Source organism: Terrapene carolina, unplaced genomic scaffold (assembly GCF_002925995.2).
Source record: "Terrapene carolina triunguis isolate 2854851 unplaced genomic scaffold, T_m_triunguis-2.0 Scaffold88, whole genome shotgun sequence".
In the NCBI taxonomy this organism is placed as follows: domain Eukaryota; kingdom Metazoa; phylum Chordata; order Testudines; family Emydidae; genus Terrapene; species Terrapene triunguis.
In genome coordinates, this window is record NW_020664439.1 from 36644703 (window position 1) to 36660769 (window position 16067).

The window sequence follows — 16067 nt, forward strand, 5'->3', positions numbered from 1 at the left end:
GGGGGGGGGTTGGATGGGGTGGCAGGGGTCAGTCAGGGTTGGGGGATCCGGGGGTGGTCAGGGGACAGGGAGCAGGGGGTGGTGGATGGGGCAGGAGTACCAGGGGGCTGACAGGGAACGGGGGGTGGGGCGACAGGGTAGGAGTCCCGGGGGTGGTCAGGGGACAGGGAGCAGGAGGTGGTGGATGGTGCAGGAGTCCTGGGGGGGTTGTCAGGGGACAGGGAACAGGAGGGTTGAATTGAGCAGGAGTCCCGGGGGAGCCATCAAGGGGCGAGAAGCGGGGGGGTCGGATAGGAGGCGGGGACCAGGCCACGCCTGGCTGTTTGGGGAGACCCAGCCTCCCCTAACCAGCCCTCCATACAATTTTGGAAACCCTCCGGCTAAAAAGTTTGCCCGCCCCCGTCTACACTGAAGCACTACAGTGCTGTAGCTGTGCTGTTATAGTAGTTTGAGTGAGTGAAGACGTGCCCTGAGTGTCAATATGCAAAGAACAACTTCTGACTGGGAGAAACCACAATGCAGCTCTTGCTGTCTTGGCTAAAAAGAGGCTCCCTTTGGACTCATCTAGTTCGAATTGCTGCCTACAGCTGATGTTGATGTTAGTTTGACTCTTGGTTGCAGGGATGCACAGGAGACAAACACGCAATGAATCAAGCCACCTGATGGGGACTCAATTACATTTGTTCTGACTCCTAGCTGCTCATTGGAAGATACCAGAGGCAATTCTACAAAGCATTTCTCATGAGTGCAAGTAGCTCTTGTTTGTTGCCCCCCAGAGGTTGAAGTACTCTTATCTACCCAAAACAAATTTGGTAATTGCCCATGTATAAACTCCACATTCAAATACACAGTGGCTAAAGCCAACCCAGAAGTCACTGTCTGGACTCAGTTTAAACAGTTTCTGAGCAGAAAGCTGTGCAACTGACTGATTTGCTCTGCTGTACAGAAGTTCTACATGGGAAAATAAAACTCTTAAATTTAAATAAAAATTTTGACAAGTCTTCAACCTGTTGAGTACGGGGGCAGGTATGCAAACCTGTAGCATTTGATTCCACGAAATAGCCCTTCATTTCAGTCCACAAGGGATTGTCTAAGAACCAGCCCCTTCAGGTCGGCTGGGAGGTTTTTGTTTTCAATAACTGCATGCTTCCAAAGGACTATCCCACCTTATGTATCGATCCAGCAACCTCTAGTGACTGTCTTCAGCTGAGGCCTGGTGACAGTCTCCTGGGACTTTGGGAAGTGTAAGCTAGCAGTGCCCCATCTTCTTTTTTTGGAGTTGTAAGTTTTAAGTTTGGATCCTAGTTTTATTGAGGTATGCCCCAATCCCATCTATTTGTGGGCACACACGTATACACGCCGTCTACAGAAACTAGGAAGCCCCTCAAGCTCAGCACTAAACCTGTGAGGAAAGTAATGCACAACTAAATCTAGCAAAATAGCTAGGGAACCTTCAGAGGACTCCTAGACACCTGCAGTAAGAGAGAAAAGGTTATCTAGTCTCACTTTTATGGGGGGGTCAGGTTACACTCTGGCACTTCTAGAAGACTCTTGGGATTGCGGTGGGCAGTGATCCTGCCTGGTGGATCCACAAAGGCAAAAGATGAAGTGAGCAGGCACCTGTGACACCCTCGAAGGTCCAGGAGAAATGAGAGAGTTACTAGCACACAGTTCACTTTTTTCTACCTGAAGAAGGGAAAGACAAGTTGGGAGTGAGGGGATTCCTCTGGGTTGGTGTTGAAAAGGAAGCGATGCCAACTGTGGTTAGAGGAATGTCTGGGCTAATGATCATAGAAGTGTAGGAATGGAGTGGCTTCAATAGGTCACTTAGTCCAGTCCCTTGCATTGAAGGCAGAACTAAGTAATTACTAGACTATTCCTGACAGGTTTGTCTAACCTGTTCTTAAAAACCTCCAATGATGGAGACTTCATAACCTCGCTAGGCAATTGTTCCAGTGCTTAACTATCCTGACAGGAAGTTTTTCCTAATGTCCAACCTGACCCTCCCTTGCTGCAATTTAAGGCCAGGATTCTTATCCTATCCTCAGAGGTTAAAAAGAACAAATTTTCACGCTCCCCCTTGTAATAACTTTTTATGTACTTGAAATCTGTTATGTCCCCCATCAGTCTTCTCTTCTCCAGACTAACAAACCCAATTTCTTCAATCTTTCCTCATAGGTCGTGTTTTCTAGACCTTTGATCATTTTTGTTACTCTCCTCTGGAATCTCTTTGAAAGATAGGTATCTTTCCTAAAATGTGGCGTCCACAACTGGACACAGTGCCCCAGCTCAGGCCTTATCATGAACTAGAGTGGAAAATTACTTCTCGTGTCTTGCTTACAACACTCCTGCTAATACATCCCAGAATGATGTTTGCTTTTTTTGCATCAGTGTTACACTGTTGACTCCTATTTAGTTTGTGATCCACTATAACCCCCAGATCCCTTTGTGCAACACTCCTTCCTGGGCAATCATTTACCATTTTGTATGTGTGCAACTGATTGTTCCTAAGTGGAGTACTTTCCATTTGTTTTTATTCAATTTCATCCTATTTACCTCAGGCCATTTCTCCAGTTTGTTCAGATCATTTTTAATTTTAATCCTATCCTCCAAATCACTTCAACCCCTCTGAGATTGGGATCGCCCACAAACTTTATAAGTGTACTCTCTATGCAATTATCTAAATCATTGATGAAGATATTGACCGGAACCGGACCCAGAACTGATCCCTGCAGGACCCCACTCGTTATGCCCTTCCAGCTTGACTGAGAACCACTGATAATTGCTATGGTTTTCCAGTCAGTTATGCACCCACCTTATAGTAGCAGCATCTTGGTTGTATTTCCCTAGTTTGTTTATGAGAAGGTCATACGAGACAGTATCAAAAGCCTTACTAAAGTCAAGATTTACCACATCTACCACTTTCCCCCCATCCACCAGGCTTATTACTCTGTCAAAGAAAGCTATTAGGTTGGTTTAACACAATTTGTTCTTAACAAATCCATGTTGCGTGTTACTTATCACCTTATTATCTTCTAGGTGTTTGCAAATTGGTTGCTTGATTATTTGCTCCATTATCTTTCCGAGTACTGAAGTTAAGCTGATGTTCAACTGTAGCTTGTTTGAAGAAAATGTATTTGACCACTGTATAAACTTCCTCCTCCCAAGTACACAAAACACAGCAAATCTTGAACCCAGGCTCTATGCATATTAGTCCAGGTTCTACAAACTCGACTGACAACCAGCTATATGAAGCAAACTGCACATTTCATATGGATGCTGCACTTAAATTAACACTGCTGAATGAAAGTTGAATGCTAGTTCACAGCGAATGGGTTAATAAAGTTCACCCCATGTTTCTGACCCATCTCTTGCTATTTCCGCAAGAAGATTCTAGCATAGTGGGCCAAACATTTGCAGTAGTGAAGAAAAGTGGTGGCAGAAACTTCCACCAATGGAAGGAAATTATTAGTTTGTGGAAGTAGTTAAACTAGCACTATAATACATAATCTGATGTGAATTATTTTGAACATTCATACCGAATAAAATATACAAGGGAGAGCTGGGATGTGAAAAAACATGAGCATTTGGCAGTATGACTGCTTTGCTAGTAAAATGCTGTGGTTGATAAAAAGAAAAAGCTCCTTTTTTAATTGTCTGCAAATTCATAAATTCATACATGTTCATTTTCAGGGTCTATGCAGTGTACAATTCAGTAAAGGGATCCTGTTCAGAGCCAATTAGCTTCACCACTCACAGCTGTGCTCCAGAATGTCCTTTTCCACCCAAATCCTCACACAGGACCAAAAGTTCACTAACCTTACAATGGAAGGTAAGTAACATAAAGTGTCTGAAACCTAGAAAAACAAAGTGAAATACAGTTACCTATAATCAGCGTAACCATTTTAAATAATTTAGTGCTGTGATACTGTTGGTTTCCACTGGGGGAATTATGATGTGTTTTAAAATATTTCATTGCATTGTTTGAGATATCGTAAAATAATATTCAAAAATTATATATATTGGGGAACTGCATGTATTAAAGGCTTGGAAATAAGATTTGAAACCTTTTGCCAGTTTTAAATCCAAACTTTGTTGACTAGTGATGGAATTTTGTTACCATATCATGACTGTTTGATGACCTATAATTAGGGTTGGCAGAATTCAATTTTTCTTTTTTTTTTATAATTTTGATGAACATTATCAATGTTTATTTTAAAGCATTTTTTATTTTTATTGTTTTAAGTGTTCACAGTTGAAGGATATTGGAGGGGAAAGGAGGGAGAACCAGACAATAATTATTTAATGACAGTACATATTGAGATTCAAAAAGTGAAAACTATATAATTGTTAAAATACAAATTGTCAACATCACGTCAAAATATACAAAGTAAATATCCTTAAATCAAAGTCTAATAAGTTCTCAAGCAGCCATTTTTCTTACTTTGCTGATCTGTATATTTTGATGATTTTCCATGGAAATACTTTTGTCGGTTTGTGTGTGTAGAGTGAAATCGGCGTTTGCCAACTTTTAGCAATAAAAATCTAATCCTTCAAAGCCTACCCATAATTTTGCCAATGTCAGTGCACTTCCTGGTAGACAGGTGGCACTATTGAGCGCTCTGTTGGCATTCTCAATGATTAAATAGAATGTGGCGTCTGGACAGCCCTCAAACCCCGAGATCTGGTCCCTCCAGATAATATGACCGCTTGCATTAGTGTTGCCCATGCTGCAGGTTTGTTTTTTGGTTTTTTTTAAGACATCATATTTGCGGTGTCTCAGTGTAGTAGTACCTTTCACAAACACTAAAATGACTGACTTTTAAAAATGTATTTAATTTACTTTCATCCTCTTCTTATTACACACTAAAATGTTTGCCAAGCTGTTTGCAAAACAAGAGCTCTGGTTTCATTTTAAAATGTAGCCATTTGGCTGGGGGAAGCAAATGTGTTTGTAAACTTCTTTCCAAGATCTCATTTTTTGTTGGTTTGTTTTGTCTATAGGCACCCATTGACAACGGTTCAAAAATCACCAGCTACCTGTTAGAGTGGGATGAGGTAAGTGGTAACTAGTTACAGAAATATTAAAAAATGAAATGACTTATTAAATAACATTCTGATTTGATGGATGTGCTGGGTAAAGAAAAAGAATCAAACTCTGGAGAACCAAACCATAGGAAAATGAACTCCTGATGGCATTCAATAGAGAGGAAAGATGGGGAAGTTGGTTTTCCATACGTGTTCTTATGTATAGCATTTTGATTTTGCACCTTATACGTTCATTTATTTCCTGATCAGGTGTTTGGTGCAATGAGTTTATTAATGAATTTATTTACAATGCAGTAGTGTCTAGGAGCCCCCGTCATGGACCAGGACCCCGCTCTGCTAGGCGATGGTCAGACACACAACAAAAATACAGTCCCTGCCCCAAAGAGCTTAGGATCTGATCCTGCAGTCCTTTCTCATAGAAAATTCCTATTGACGTCAAATTAATAGTGTCATTTATATAGTGGCCACACTATGGGTTGCTTTACAGAGACTATAAAAAAAGATGAGGTCTGTGCCCCAAAGAGCTTACATTCTAAGTAGACAATATATCCTTGGGGCGGCGGGGAGTGAAAAAAGCAGGTGATGGAGCAGAATTGTTGAACATGCCTCTTGGTTTCTTCCATTATGCCAGTACTATTTTGGCACCACTTTTCCAAGGGGAGGTCTAGGGAATATAATCTTCATGGAAGAAGTGTGTATTGAAAGGAGACTTTACGGCCATGAAGACAGAATCATAGTGGGGTCACAGAGGGGCTTCCAGGCTTGGGGCCAGCATGAAATAAGGTGCCAAAAGCAGGAATGGGCGATCTGGAAGAGGTGTTTAGTTATGCTGTGTGAAACACATCTACCTGCCTTATATAAGGATATTATTTTGTGAGCAGTCTTCAACTGCTGTGCTACTGACATATTCCCAGATCATTATACTACGTCTGACATCTGGAAGCACACACTGTGCAAACATTCATTCTATGCAGTATCACAGCAAGTGTCCCTGCATGAAGAGAAACCCACTGAACTAAAGAAATTAAACAATAGCTGCAGAATGGCTCGCTGCCCACAATGCACAATGTAAGGAAAGGTTAGCGACCATTTAAAAAAAAAAAAAGCAAGCTGGAGAAGAGTTCAGTGGGGGGAAAAAATCCTTTCATTTATTATTCTCATCTATTACTTGTTCAGCATCATACACAAATTCATGCACCATAACCCAGGGAAGGCAAAGCAGAAAACGAAACTGAGAATAAAGCAGAAAACGAGTCAGGAGAACCAAAAAGATCTAGGCCAGGATAATCAGAGACATAAGTCCTGCAAGACATCATACCTTCTGCAACCAGATCCAAATACTGCCGTCCTGTCTCATGCAAAACTCCTCTTAATTTCAATGGGAGCATATCACCAAACCAGGGTGAGGTGTGAAAATATGGGATATTTCTAAAATGCAAAAAGAGAATGAAAGAGAGCGGAAACCGATAGCATACCAATAATAGAATGTGAATACCTGGTTAGGGTGTAAATTTCTATCATCTGCCTTAGAGCCTGATCCAGAGCCCACAGAAGACAATGGAAACATTCTCACTGTTACAGAGCTCTTAAATAATAACATAGAAAGGGTTTTAACCAAGAATAATAATAATACTTTGCATTTAAATAGCATTTTTATCTTTTAAAGAGGTGTAATACTACTACTCTTCTGCAGACGTGTACGTTAAGGTACAGAGAGTCTCAAGTAACTTGCCCCGGGCAACACTGTTTCAGCTGAGCTTTGGTCTAGCTACTAGATAACATTTCTTCCCTAGTAATAACATTGAAGTTGGATCCATGAGTGGATCCTCAGCCAGTGAAGATGAGAGAGAATAATGGACACAGTAAGTTGGCATGCCTCATAATGGTTTGACATGACTCTGAGTGGATTAAAATAGAGAGCTGCTGGAAGTGGGGAGCAAACAAGATGGCTGCAGTACTGTAGTTGTCAGATAGCAATGCATACATGGAAGTATTTTGGTAGAAAAAAACAATATTAGCAGACAGAAATGGACGGCTGAATTGATGTGTGACCTGAAAGTAGATTATGGTCCAAAGTACAGGAGGTCAGTTGTCTCTGCAGGATCTTGTTTTTCCATCTGAAAGAAATATATTCCGGAAGGCAAGGCATTGACTCCTTCGTTTGACATTTCACTGATGTCTCTGTATACTTACGTTCATATTTGACTACACAAGTTATGGCATCCAGGTACATAGCAGAGTGCACACTCAGTATTGTTTTTTTTATAATGGAGATATCCCATCTCCTAGAACTGGAAGGGACCTTGAAAGGTCATCGAGTCCAGCCCCCTGCCTTCAGTAGCAGGACCAAGTACTGATTTTGCCCAGATCCCTAAGTGGCTCCCTCAAGGATTGAACTCATATATACCCGCACGCACGCACGCCAAATGCATGTAGGGGAAAGCACAGACTTTCTGTTACAATGCTGTACTGTATCTCAGTGAAATCAAGACACAAATAAATAGAGGAAGAGGAGAAGACTTGCCAGGAAACAGCAAAGGCTTAGCCAGGTCTCAGCTAGAGCAATATTCATTAGCTACAGGGCACAGAATAAAATATAAACACAGGAAAATCAGTGATGAGAAGGAAATTAAATTGTGTCTGTAAAGCAGAAGGAACTTTGCATGAATGGAGAATGAGAAATCTACCATTCTCAGGGTGGCTTTCTAATTGTATTTATTTGATAATCTGCCTTCAGAAAATTACGCCCCTTCATAATGAGGGATGTCGTGAGAGTTCCCTGTGAAAAGCCCTCTGAACATGGGAACTGCAGTACAGATTATCAGACCTACTCCTGGAAGAGTAAAGCCTCCCGCTATAGAAACAAAATTGGCATTGTGAGAACCAGAGAGCAATAAAACTGATCAAGGGAAGGCACAGGGCCAAAAGTCATGCAAACTGGCACATTCCCCCTGGAAAAAGCATGGGACTGCCACAGAACCACCTCTGAACAAAGCATGCAATCTATTCACACTAGTGATGGTTTTTTTAGCAGCCTATTATCACTTCATAGCAGCAACCAGTAACAGGTGCTATCATTCTGTGGTATGTTTCAAACCTTGGGGTGTGTCTAATGTTAAACTCTGGCTAAGCAAAACCTTATTGTTTTACAGGCTGTCTTCGGTTAGATTGTGAGCATTTAAAATGCTTCCAGAAATGCAGATAGCACCATTTTCAAATTTAAAAATAAACTGTTGCTGCAGGAGGGATATAATACTGGCCAGTCAGAGGAGTAGGCAGTAACCTAAAATGCATCAAGAGGACTGCACTTTAAATCCATTGATGTCCACAATCACTGAAACTTCCAGGCTTGTGTTTATTTAAAGATTTCAGCTGGTCTCATTAGCACTTCATCAGGACATAGCACACGAACAGTGCATTCTGCTGGACTACAGAACTGCCCTTGTGTGGGGTGTACATACCACATTCCCAAGGCTTTTCTGAAGTGACTCAAGTAGCTATCCAAAGAACATTCAGTAAGATTTTCTTGTCTTCCAAAAAGAGCAGATCATTACATCTACTGTGCATTATCATTTTATTTTCTCAGTAGGACAGAGAATAAATGTGGCAGTTACTATCCAGAAGGCCCAGTTGTGCAGCCTAATGCTTCACATAAGTGGGCGATTTGGGACTAGGATCCAGCTTGGATTCTGAACAGTTTTTATCTTTACCAGGCACATGACAGTGGTACCTGAGAGCCTGTGTAAGAGATATAGGGTCAATATTCTCTTCTAAAACTGTTTCTTCTCAAGGGAAACAGGTTTTATTAGATGAAGAGACTTGAATTGACCTAGAGGGGTATGTTTTTTATTATCTGGTTTCCTGCATCTTCTTGTGGGGATTTCCAAAATCCTCACTAACCCTTTGGGATCACCAGTTTTAGATCACAGCACAAATAAATTGGCATTTGTTACTTTAGTGGAATTGCAGATATTGCTTTCTTGCTAGAAAGGTGGTGAGACTCAGAGTTGTGCTCTCAGGTAGTGAAGTCAAGGGGTGTCCCATCCTATTCATATAGCAGGAGCATTATTACTTTCCTCAATATTTCTATATGCCAGTTTTATCCTGCTTTCTTCTTCTTTTCCCCAAATGAGGGATTTGAAGGATTTCCTCAGCTGCAGGGTCTGCTACCAATATGACAAGAAGAAACTGAAGACTAAGAACATCAACACAACACAACAACACTGCAATCCATACTAGGAATTTTTTTTTCTTTTTTCCTATTTGGATTAGGCTGGTTTTAATGTTTGTTTTGCTTGTTTGTTTGTTTAGTAGAATTTGAAAATTGTAAAGAATGACAAAGATTAGAGTGGCACCTTTATTTTCTTTTTCCTACTGAGCTCCTAGACCCATAAAGGTTTCAGAATTTGATTAGTAAAAATGGTTTCCCTAAAATAGCTGAAGGTTTAATAGTGACTGATCTTTAACAATAAAATCTGTGCATCTTACGAAGTACTGCTCCAACTTAATGCTTACTGCTATATACCCATGCCTGCTTAATAGATCCTCCCCTTTGAGAGGATCAGAACTGGGCCCTCTTTTCAACTCTTTTGGAATTCAGATGGGATTCCAGAGAACTTCTGAACTCTAGCTGGGCTCCCTGTGATATGGGGTCAGCTATAGTAAGCATGGCAGTGAACTAGCCATTCGTGAAAACTCCTCCTTACGGCTCAGATTTTCCCTTATCCCCTTTTTGAACAGACACTGACTAAACCAGGGGTGGGCAAACTACGGCCCACCAGCCGTTTTAATCCGGCCATCGAGCTCCCGCTGCGGAGCGGAGTCCGGGGCTTGCCCCGGTCTGGCGCTCTAGCCAGGGAGCAGGGTTGGGGGCTGCTCCGCGTGGCTCCCAGAAGCAGCAGCATGTCCCCCCTCTGACTCTGACATGTAGGGACAGCCAGGGGGCTCCAGTCCACACGCTGCTCCCACCCCAAGCACCGGCCCCACAGCTCCCATTGGCTGGGAACCACAGCCAATAGGAGCTGCAGGGGAGGCACCTGCAGATGGGGCAGCATGCAGCAGAGCCGCCTGGCCGCGCCTCCGCGTAGGAGCCCAAGTGGGGACATGCCGCTGCTTTCAGGAGCCACTTGAGATAAACGCTGCCCAGAGCCTGTACCCCTCCCCTGCACCCCTGCCCCAGTCCTGATTCCCCCTCCCACCCTCCAAACCCCTCGGACCCAGCCCAGAGTACTGTGACGGGTCTGATCACAGAAACCCCCTTGGGAGCTGCCAACTGATGTACCAAGACTTCTTCTGCCCACGTCTCCCAACAGCTGTAGGCTTGACTGAAAGCAGCTTACAGAAGTGTTCTTATCTTTAACACTCAGATGCCCATCTCCCAGTAGGGTCTAAACCCAAATAAATCCATTTTACCCTGTATAACGGTTATACAGGGTAAACTCATAAATTTTTCGCCCTCTATAACACTGATAGAGAGATATGCACAGCTGTTTTGCCCCTCCCCCTCTCCCCCCTGTATTAATACATACTCTGGGTTAATTAATAAGTAAAAAGTGATTTTATTAAATACAGAAAGTAGGATTTAAGTGATTCCAAGTAGTAACAGATAGAACAAAGTAAATTACCAAGTAAAATGAAATAAAACATGCAAATCTAAGCCTAATACAGTAATACAACCGAGTACAGATAAAAATCTCACCAGTAAGCTTCCTTTTACAGACTAGTCTCCTTCTAGTCTGGGTCCAGCAATCACTCTCCCCCCTCCCCCCGTGGTTATTGTCCTTTGTTCCAGTTTCTTTCAGAAATCCTTGGGGTGGAGAGGCTCTCTTTTTAGCCAGCTGAAGACCAATGGAGGGGTCTCCCAAAGGCTTAAATAGACTTTCTTTTGTGGGTGGAGACCCCCTCCTCTCGCCTATGCAAAGTTGATGGAGTTCTGGAGTCACCTGGGCAAGTCACATGTCCATGCATGACTCACAGTTTTTACAGGCAGAAGCCATTGCCCACATGGTATCTTGTATGTCTCCAGGATGACTTCTTATGTGGATTGGAGCATTCCAAGATGCATTGTTCCTTAAGTGCTTCTTGATTGGGCACTTAACTTTGTGAATTCCTTTCTAAAGAAGCTGACCAAATGCCTTACAAAGCTTACATAGAAATCAAGCAAGTATACAGCCAATATTCATAACTTCAAGTACAAAAATGATATATGTGTACAAATAGAATGAATAGATTCAGTAAACCATAACCTTTACAGAGATATGTTACATGGCACATGTAGCATAAAACACACTCCAGTTATGTCATATTCCCATAAAACATTATGGGATACATCATCACAAGTACCCTCCTGCACCCCAAACCCCTCATCCCCAGAGCCTGCACCCCCAGCTGGAGCCCTCACCCCCCCCCCCCCGGACCCCACCGCCCCAGCCCGGAATCCTCTCCCGTACCCTGAACTCCTCATTTCTGGCCACATCCTGGAGCCTGCACCCCCAGCCAGAGCCCTCACCCTCTCCCGCACCCCAACCCCAATTTCATGAGCATTCATGGCCCGCCATACAATTTCCATACCCAGATGTGGCCCTCGGGCCAAAAAGTTTGCCCACCCCTGGACTAAACCTATGGTAAACGATGATTGGGCTGAGATTAATAATACAGGAGACAAAGGCATTCCTGGTTTTTTGTTTTTTTTTTTTAATAAAAAGTCCTTTCCAATATAGATGGACAAAAACTTTTAATTTCCTTCTGGAATCCACTCAGCCGGTTGCAGACTGGTGGAGCTGCATTGTTCCAGCGTCATGGAGCAGGCCCTGACTCACTGCAGCAGATACTTGCCATTGGAAAGATCAGGAGTGGAATTGAGCATCCTGGAATTTAGGACTGGAGAAAGAAGCAGTAGTGAGCATGTCACAGGCTGCTGTCCTTGTCTTTCCTCCCTCTATGCTATGTGTTTGAGGAAATGATGAGGTGTGTTGAAAGCAATTTATGAAACTTTATAAGATTAAAACTTGGAAGCTGAATATTTGAAGGATAAAGGGGGGGGGGGGTTCTGGAAAGATTGTACAACTCCTGGGCAGCGGCCAGTGCCAGCTTGTCTGTTCTTCTCCAAAATTATGCCAGCATTAAAGCTTTCATAAATCTCAAAAAAGGACTATTTCCAGGCTATTAATGCCAGGATCATTAGAAATATCAGCCAGCCTCTCCAATTAGTGCCAATAGAATCTGAAATATCAGCCAGTCTGAGTAATTTGAAATACCAATAAATGCGGACTAGGTCAGCATAATGTGCAATACCAGCTCTGCCAGCAAATGTATACATTAACAGATTTATATTATTATAAAGTTGAACATTGTCATATACTGTATGCTGAGGGTTTTTTGGGGCGGGGAAGTTAGGGAACAGATGGCAAAATTGCAAAGATTTGACCAAACTTTATGAAAATTATAGTTGCATGATATATGGGGGAGGGATAGCTCAGTGGTTTGAGCATTGGCCTGCTAAACCCAGGGTTGTGAGTTCAGTCCTTGAGGGGGCCACTTAGGGATCTGCAGCAAAATCAGTACTTGGTCCTGCTAGTGAAGGCAGGGGCTGGACTCGATGACCTTTTAAGGTCCCTTCCAGTTCTAGGAGATAGGACAGCTCCATTAATTTAAAAATATGCTGGAATTCTTTGGAGATGGCCCTTGGCTCCTAATTCAGAAATTAGCATTTATACTGCTTTGTCAGAACCTCCCATGACTGCTTCATTTTCAGCTAGGACTCCCCTTATTGTATGCCTTAATCAATCCACTCATCATTTGCTCACTCCAATCCACAAGAGGTTTTTTTGGTGAGGGGAGCAAAAGGCAGAATTTTCATTCAGGTCCGCATTTGTCTGCCAGATAAATAGTCAATAATCAAAGAAAAATGATCAAATAAACTTGAGGTTCAAACAAAAAAGAGGAACAAAAACCACTGCTGCAGATGCATCAAACGTAATAGAATCAGGACAGTTTTTAAAGGGTTGTAGAAAAAAATCATCATTAAAAGCATCTGATTCTGAAGAAGAGTGTTTCTTAAAAAGAAGAAAGACCTCTTAATAACCCTGCACTTTCTAACTTGCACTTTTTTAATATAGTGGGTGTGGTGCATAGATTTTGTATAACCTAGATATTGAGACATGCTTCCCCTGAACTGCGAAGCGTCACCTACCATGCTTTCTCCAGGATGTTTTCTATCCAATAGCTGTGTTTGTCAAAGGATTTAATGTGTCATAAACTACTTCTAGCTTATAAGTATCTTTTAAATAAGCATCAGTTTAGATAAGAGTCACTGAATCCAAAAGTGTTTTTCCCTTAATTTAGCTGAGCTGTATAGCAGAATTACAACCAGGGCAGCTGGGGAACATCTAAATAGATTGTGCACTAAACTGAGTTCTTGAGAAAATGGAAAATGGTACCATATGGATAAAAGTAAGATAGGGCTGTTTGTCAATGTGTTGAATAATCCTCATGTGACTCCAAGTTCTGTGCATCACAGGAGGTCTGCATGATTGTTCTGAGCTTTTATACACACACTTTCTAGATGTGCTACACTCTCCTTGGGGCGTTCTCAGGAACTTGAAGTTCAGAGTTTTGACATACGCCCTTTCATGTGCTTCCGTAGCCGTGACAAAACAGAGCCTGATTCTCCAGTGCACTGCACTGTGTATACTCATTCACATATGTGCCGGATGAGTGCAAAGTGCTATCAGTTCAAAATAGAAGCGTTTGACTGCCACGTTGTGCAGGAGCAAGGAGTGGAGAATTGGGTCCACTATTTTTGTTATGGAAATGCAGTCACCTAGATTTGACACTAAAACATATGAAAGATTCTCCTGGAATCATCTTTCTGTGATTATGCTAATTTGAGGTCTGCTAACATCTTTCTGGGAATAAACTGGTTGCATTTAACGTATTGTGCAAGGTTAATATGTGCAGCCATTTCATTTCTTTCAGGTGACTACAGTATGTTAATGATCCTTGCAGGATCAGTGCCAATTACACTGAGGTAGTTTGGTTCAATAGTTACAGAAGTGTTATCAGTTTGTAGAATCCTTGGAAAGGACACTTCGATGCTAACAAAATTACAGGCCCCACTGCCTTCAGGGAAAGATCCTGGCCCTTCTTCCACAACTGCAGAGGCCTCTAGACTGGCAAGTTTCTGCACCACAAGTTATACCACTTTTATTAAAATGCTGGAATTAAACCGCGGTTGCGTGTCCGCACTGTGCTGCTTGTGACGCTGGAGCACATCCACATTAGCAAAGACAGCAGTGCATTGTGGTAGCTATCCCACTGTGCAACTGGCTGCAGGGTGCTTTGGGAAGGGTTTGCAATGCCTCATGGTGCAGGCACAGCATCACATGATGCAGGTTTCCCAATCCCATTGTTCCATGGGCATCCTACTACATTGCCAGCTGCTTTTCAACTGAAGGGGGAGGGGGAGAGTGTGTGACAGGGAGTGTGTGTGTGTTTATGAAGGGGGGAAGAGAGACAGTGTGTTTTGGGGGACAGAGAGTGTTTCAGCATGCTGTCTTGTAAGTTCAGACACCAACAGGAAGCAACCTGTCCTGAGGGAGGAGGAAACCCCGACATCAGCCCCTGCCTTCCTTCTTGGGCACTCTGCACAGCAAACACACACACACACACACACTGTGTTCAACAGCACAAGCATTCCACATTAATGGTTTGCTTTGTGTCCCAGAGTAGATCAGCACAGGGCGCAAAGGCTGTCAGAGAAGGTGCGTTGGGGGGGGGGGGGGGGGGCGCATGTCTCCAGGGCAGCCAAGTTCAAAACAAGCGGTCCCTTGAGGCATTATGGGACAGCTCGGGAGGCCAGTTACAGTGCAGAAAGCAATCAAGTGTCTTCGCTGGAGCCTCTGAGCCTTACGACTCTCGTCGAGGTGGTTTTATTGCAGCGCTGCAACTGAGGAGTTTCTGCGCACAAAGTGGCTTGGCAGTGTGTACACATCTGCAGTTTGAGTGCAAAAAGCTGCTTTACTACGCAGAAGCTTGACAGTGTAGACAAGTCCATAATTAATCTGTTGGAATTTCATTGTGTGGGGGAGGGAGGCACAATTTGGGGAACTCTATGTATGACTCACCAGTGTACCAGAGAGTAGACTTAAGGTCCACCAATACACTGATGTGAGCACCCTGCATGGGCTACACTCCAATGACTGACAAAAAGAATAGGAGTACTTGTGGCACTAACACATTTATTTGAGCATAAGCTTTCGTAAATAGCCCACCTTAATCAATTAGTCTCATTAGAGTTGGTATGGCAACACCCATTTTTTCATGTTCTGTGTGTATCTATCTTCCTACTGTATTTTCCACTGCTTGCATCTAATGAAGTGGGATTTATCCCACGAAAGCTTATGCTCAAATAAATTTGTTAGTCTCTAAGGTGCCACAAGTACTCCTCATTCTTTTTGCTGATACAGACTAACATGGCTACCACTCTGAAACCTGACTCCAATGATTGAATCTTGGGCCAGGGAAGGAATGGGGGAAGGGCTAATGAACCTGCAGCTAGAGACAGCAGCCATTCACACCTTCTACTGCTTTGGCTTGCTGGGGGAGGATTTCATGAGAAGCCCCTGCACCAAACTCATCTATTCAGGCTTGGTACCTGGGGAAGAAATTTCGTTTCCAGTCCTTTCCGTCTCTTGTGCTTTTTTCTCCATGTTGCAGTCTAAAGGAAAAGAGTGAAATTCTCCCCTGTGCAGAGGGGCCAGCACAGGATTTATTCACCACTTAGGTGTCATTGAAACCCTCAAACTAGGATTAAGTGGTGCAACCTGCATGGCACTTGGAGGGAGGGGAGCACAGGTTGCGGGAAGGAAGAGTTTTGAGGAAGCACCGGGAGGTCAGTCTGTTTGCAGGTGGCTTGCATGCTTGGTGCAGTTGCAGCATCTCTGTAAATAGTTCTATTTAATAAAAAGCCAGTTTAGTTTTCGAAACGTAGCGGCCTCTCATGTTATTACCCAGCATTC

At 43.0% G+C, this 16067-nt stretch overlaps 1 protein-coding gene across 1 annotated transcript in view; it reads left to right on the plus strand.

The window, feature by feature from the left end:
• Positions 1 to 16067, plus strand: part of FNDC3B (fibronectin type III domain containing 3B) — a 390987-nt gene that overhangs the window by 273345 nt on the left and 101575 nt on the right. Inside the window, exons 10-11 of the mRNA XM_026650044.2 lie at positions 3694 to 3832; positions 5005 to 5058. Coding sequence (XP_026505829.1) covers positions 3694 to 3832; positions 5005 to 5058 — 193 coding nt within the window. The remainder of the gene's footprint in view (positions 1 to 3693; positions 3833 to 5004; positions 5059 to 16067) is intronic.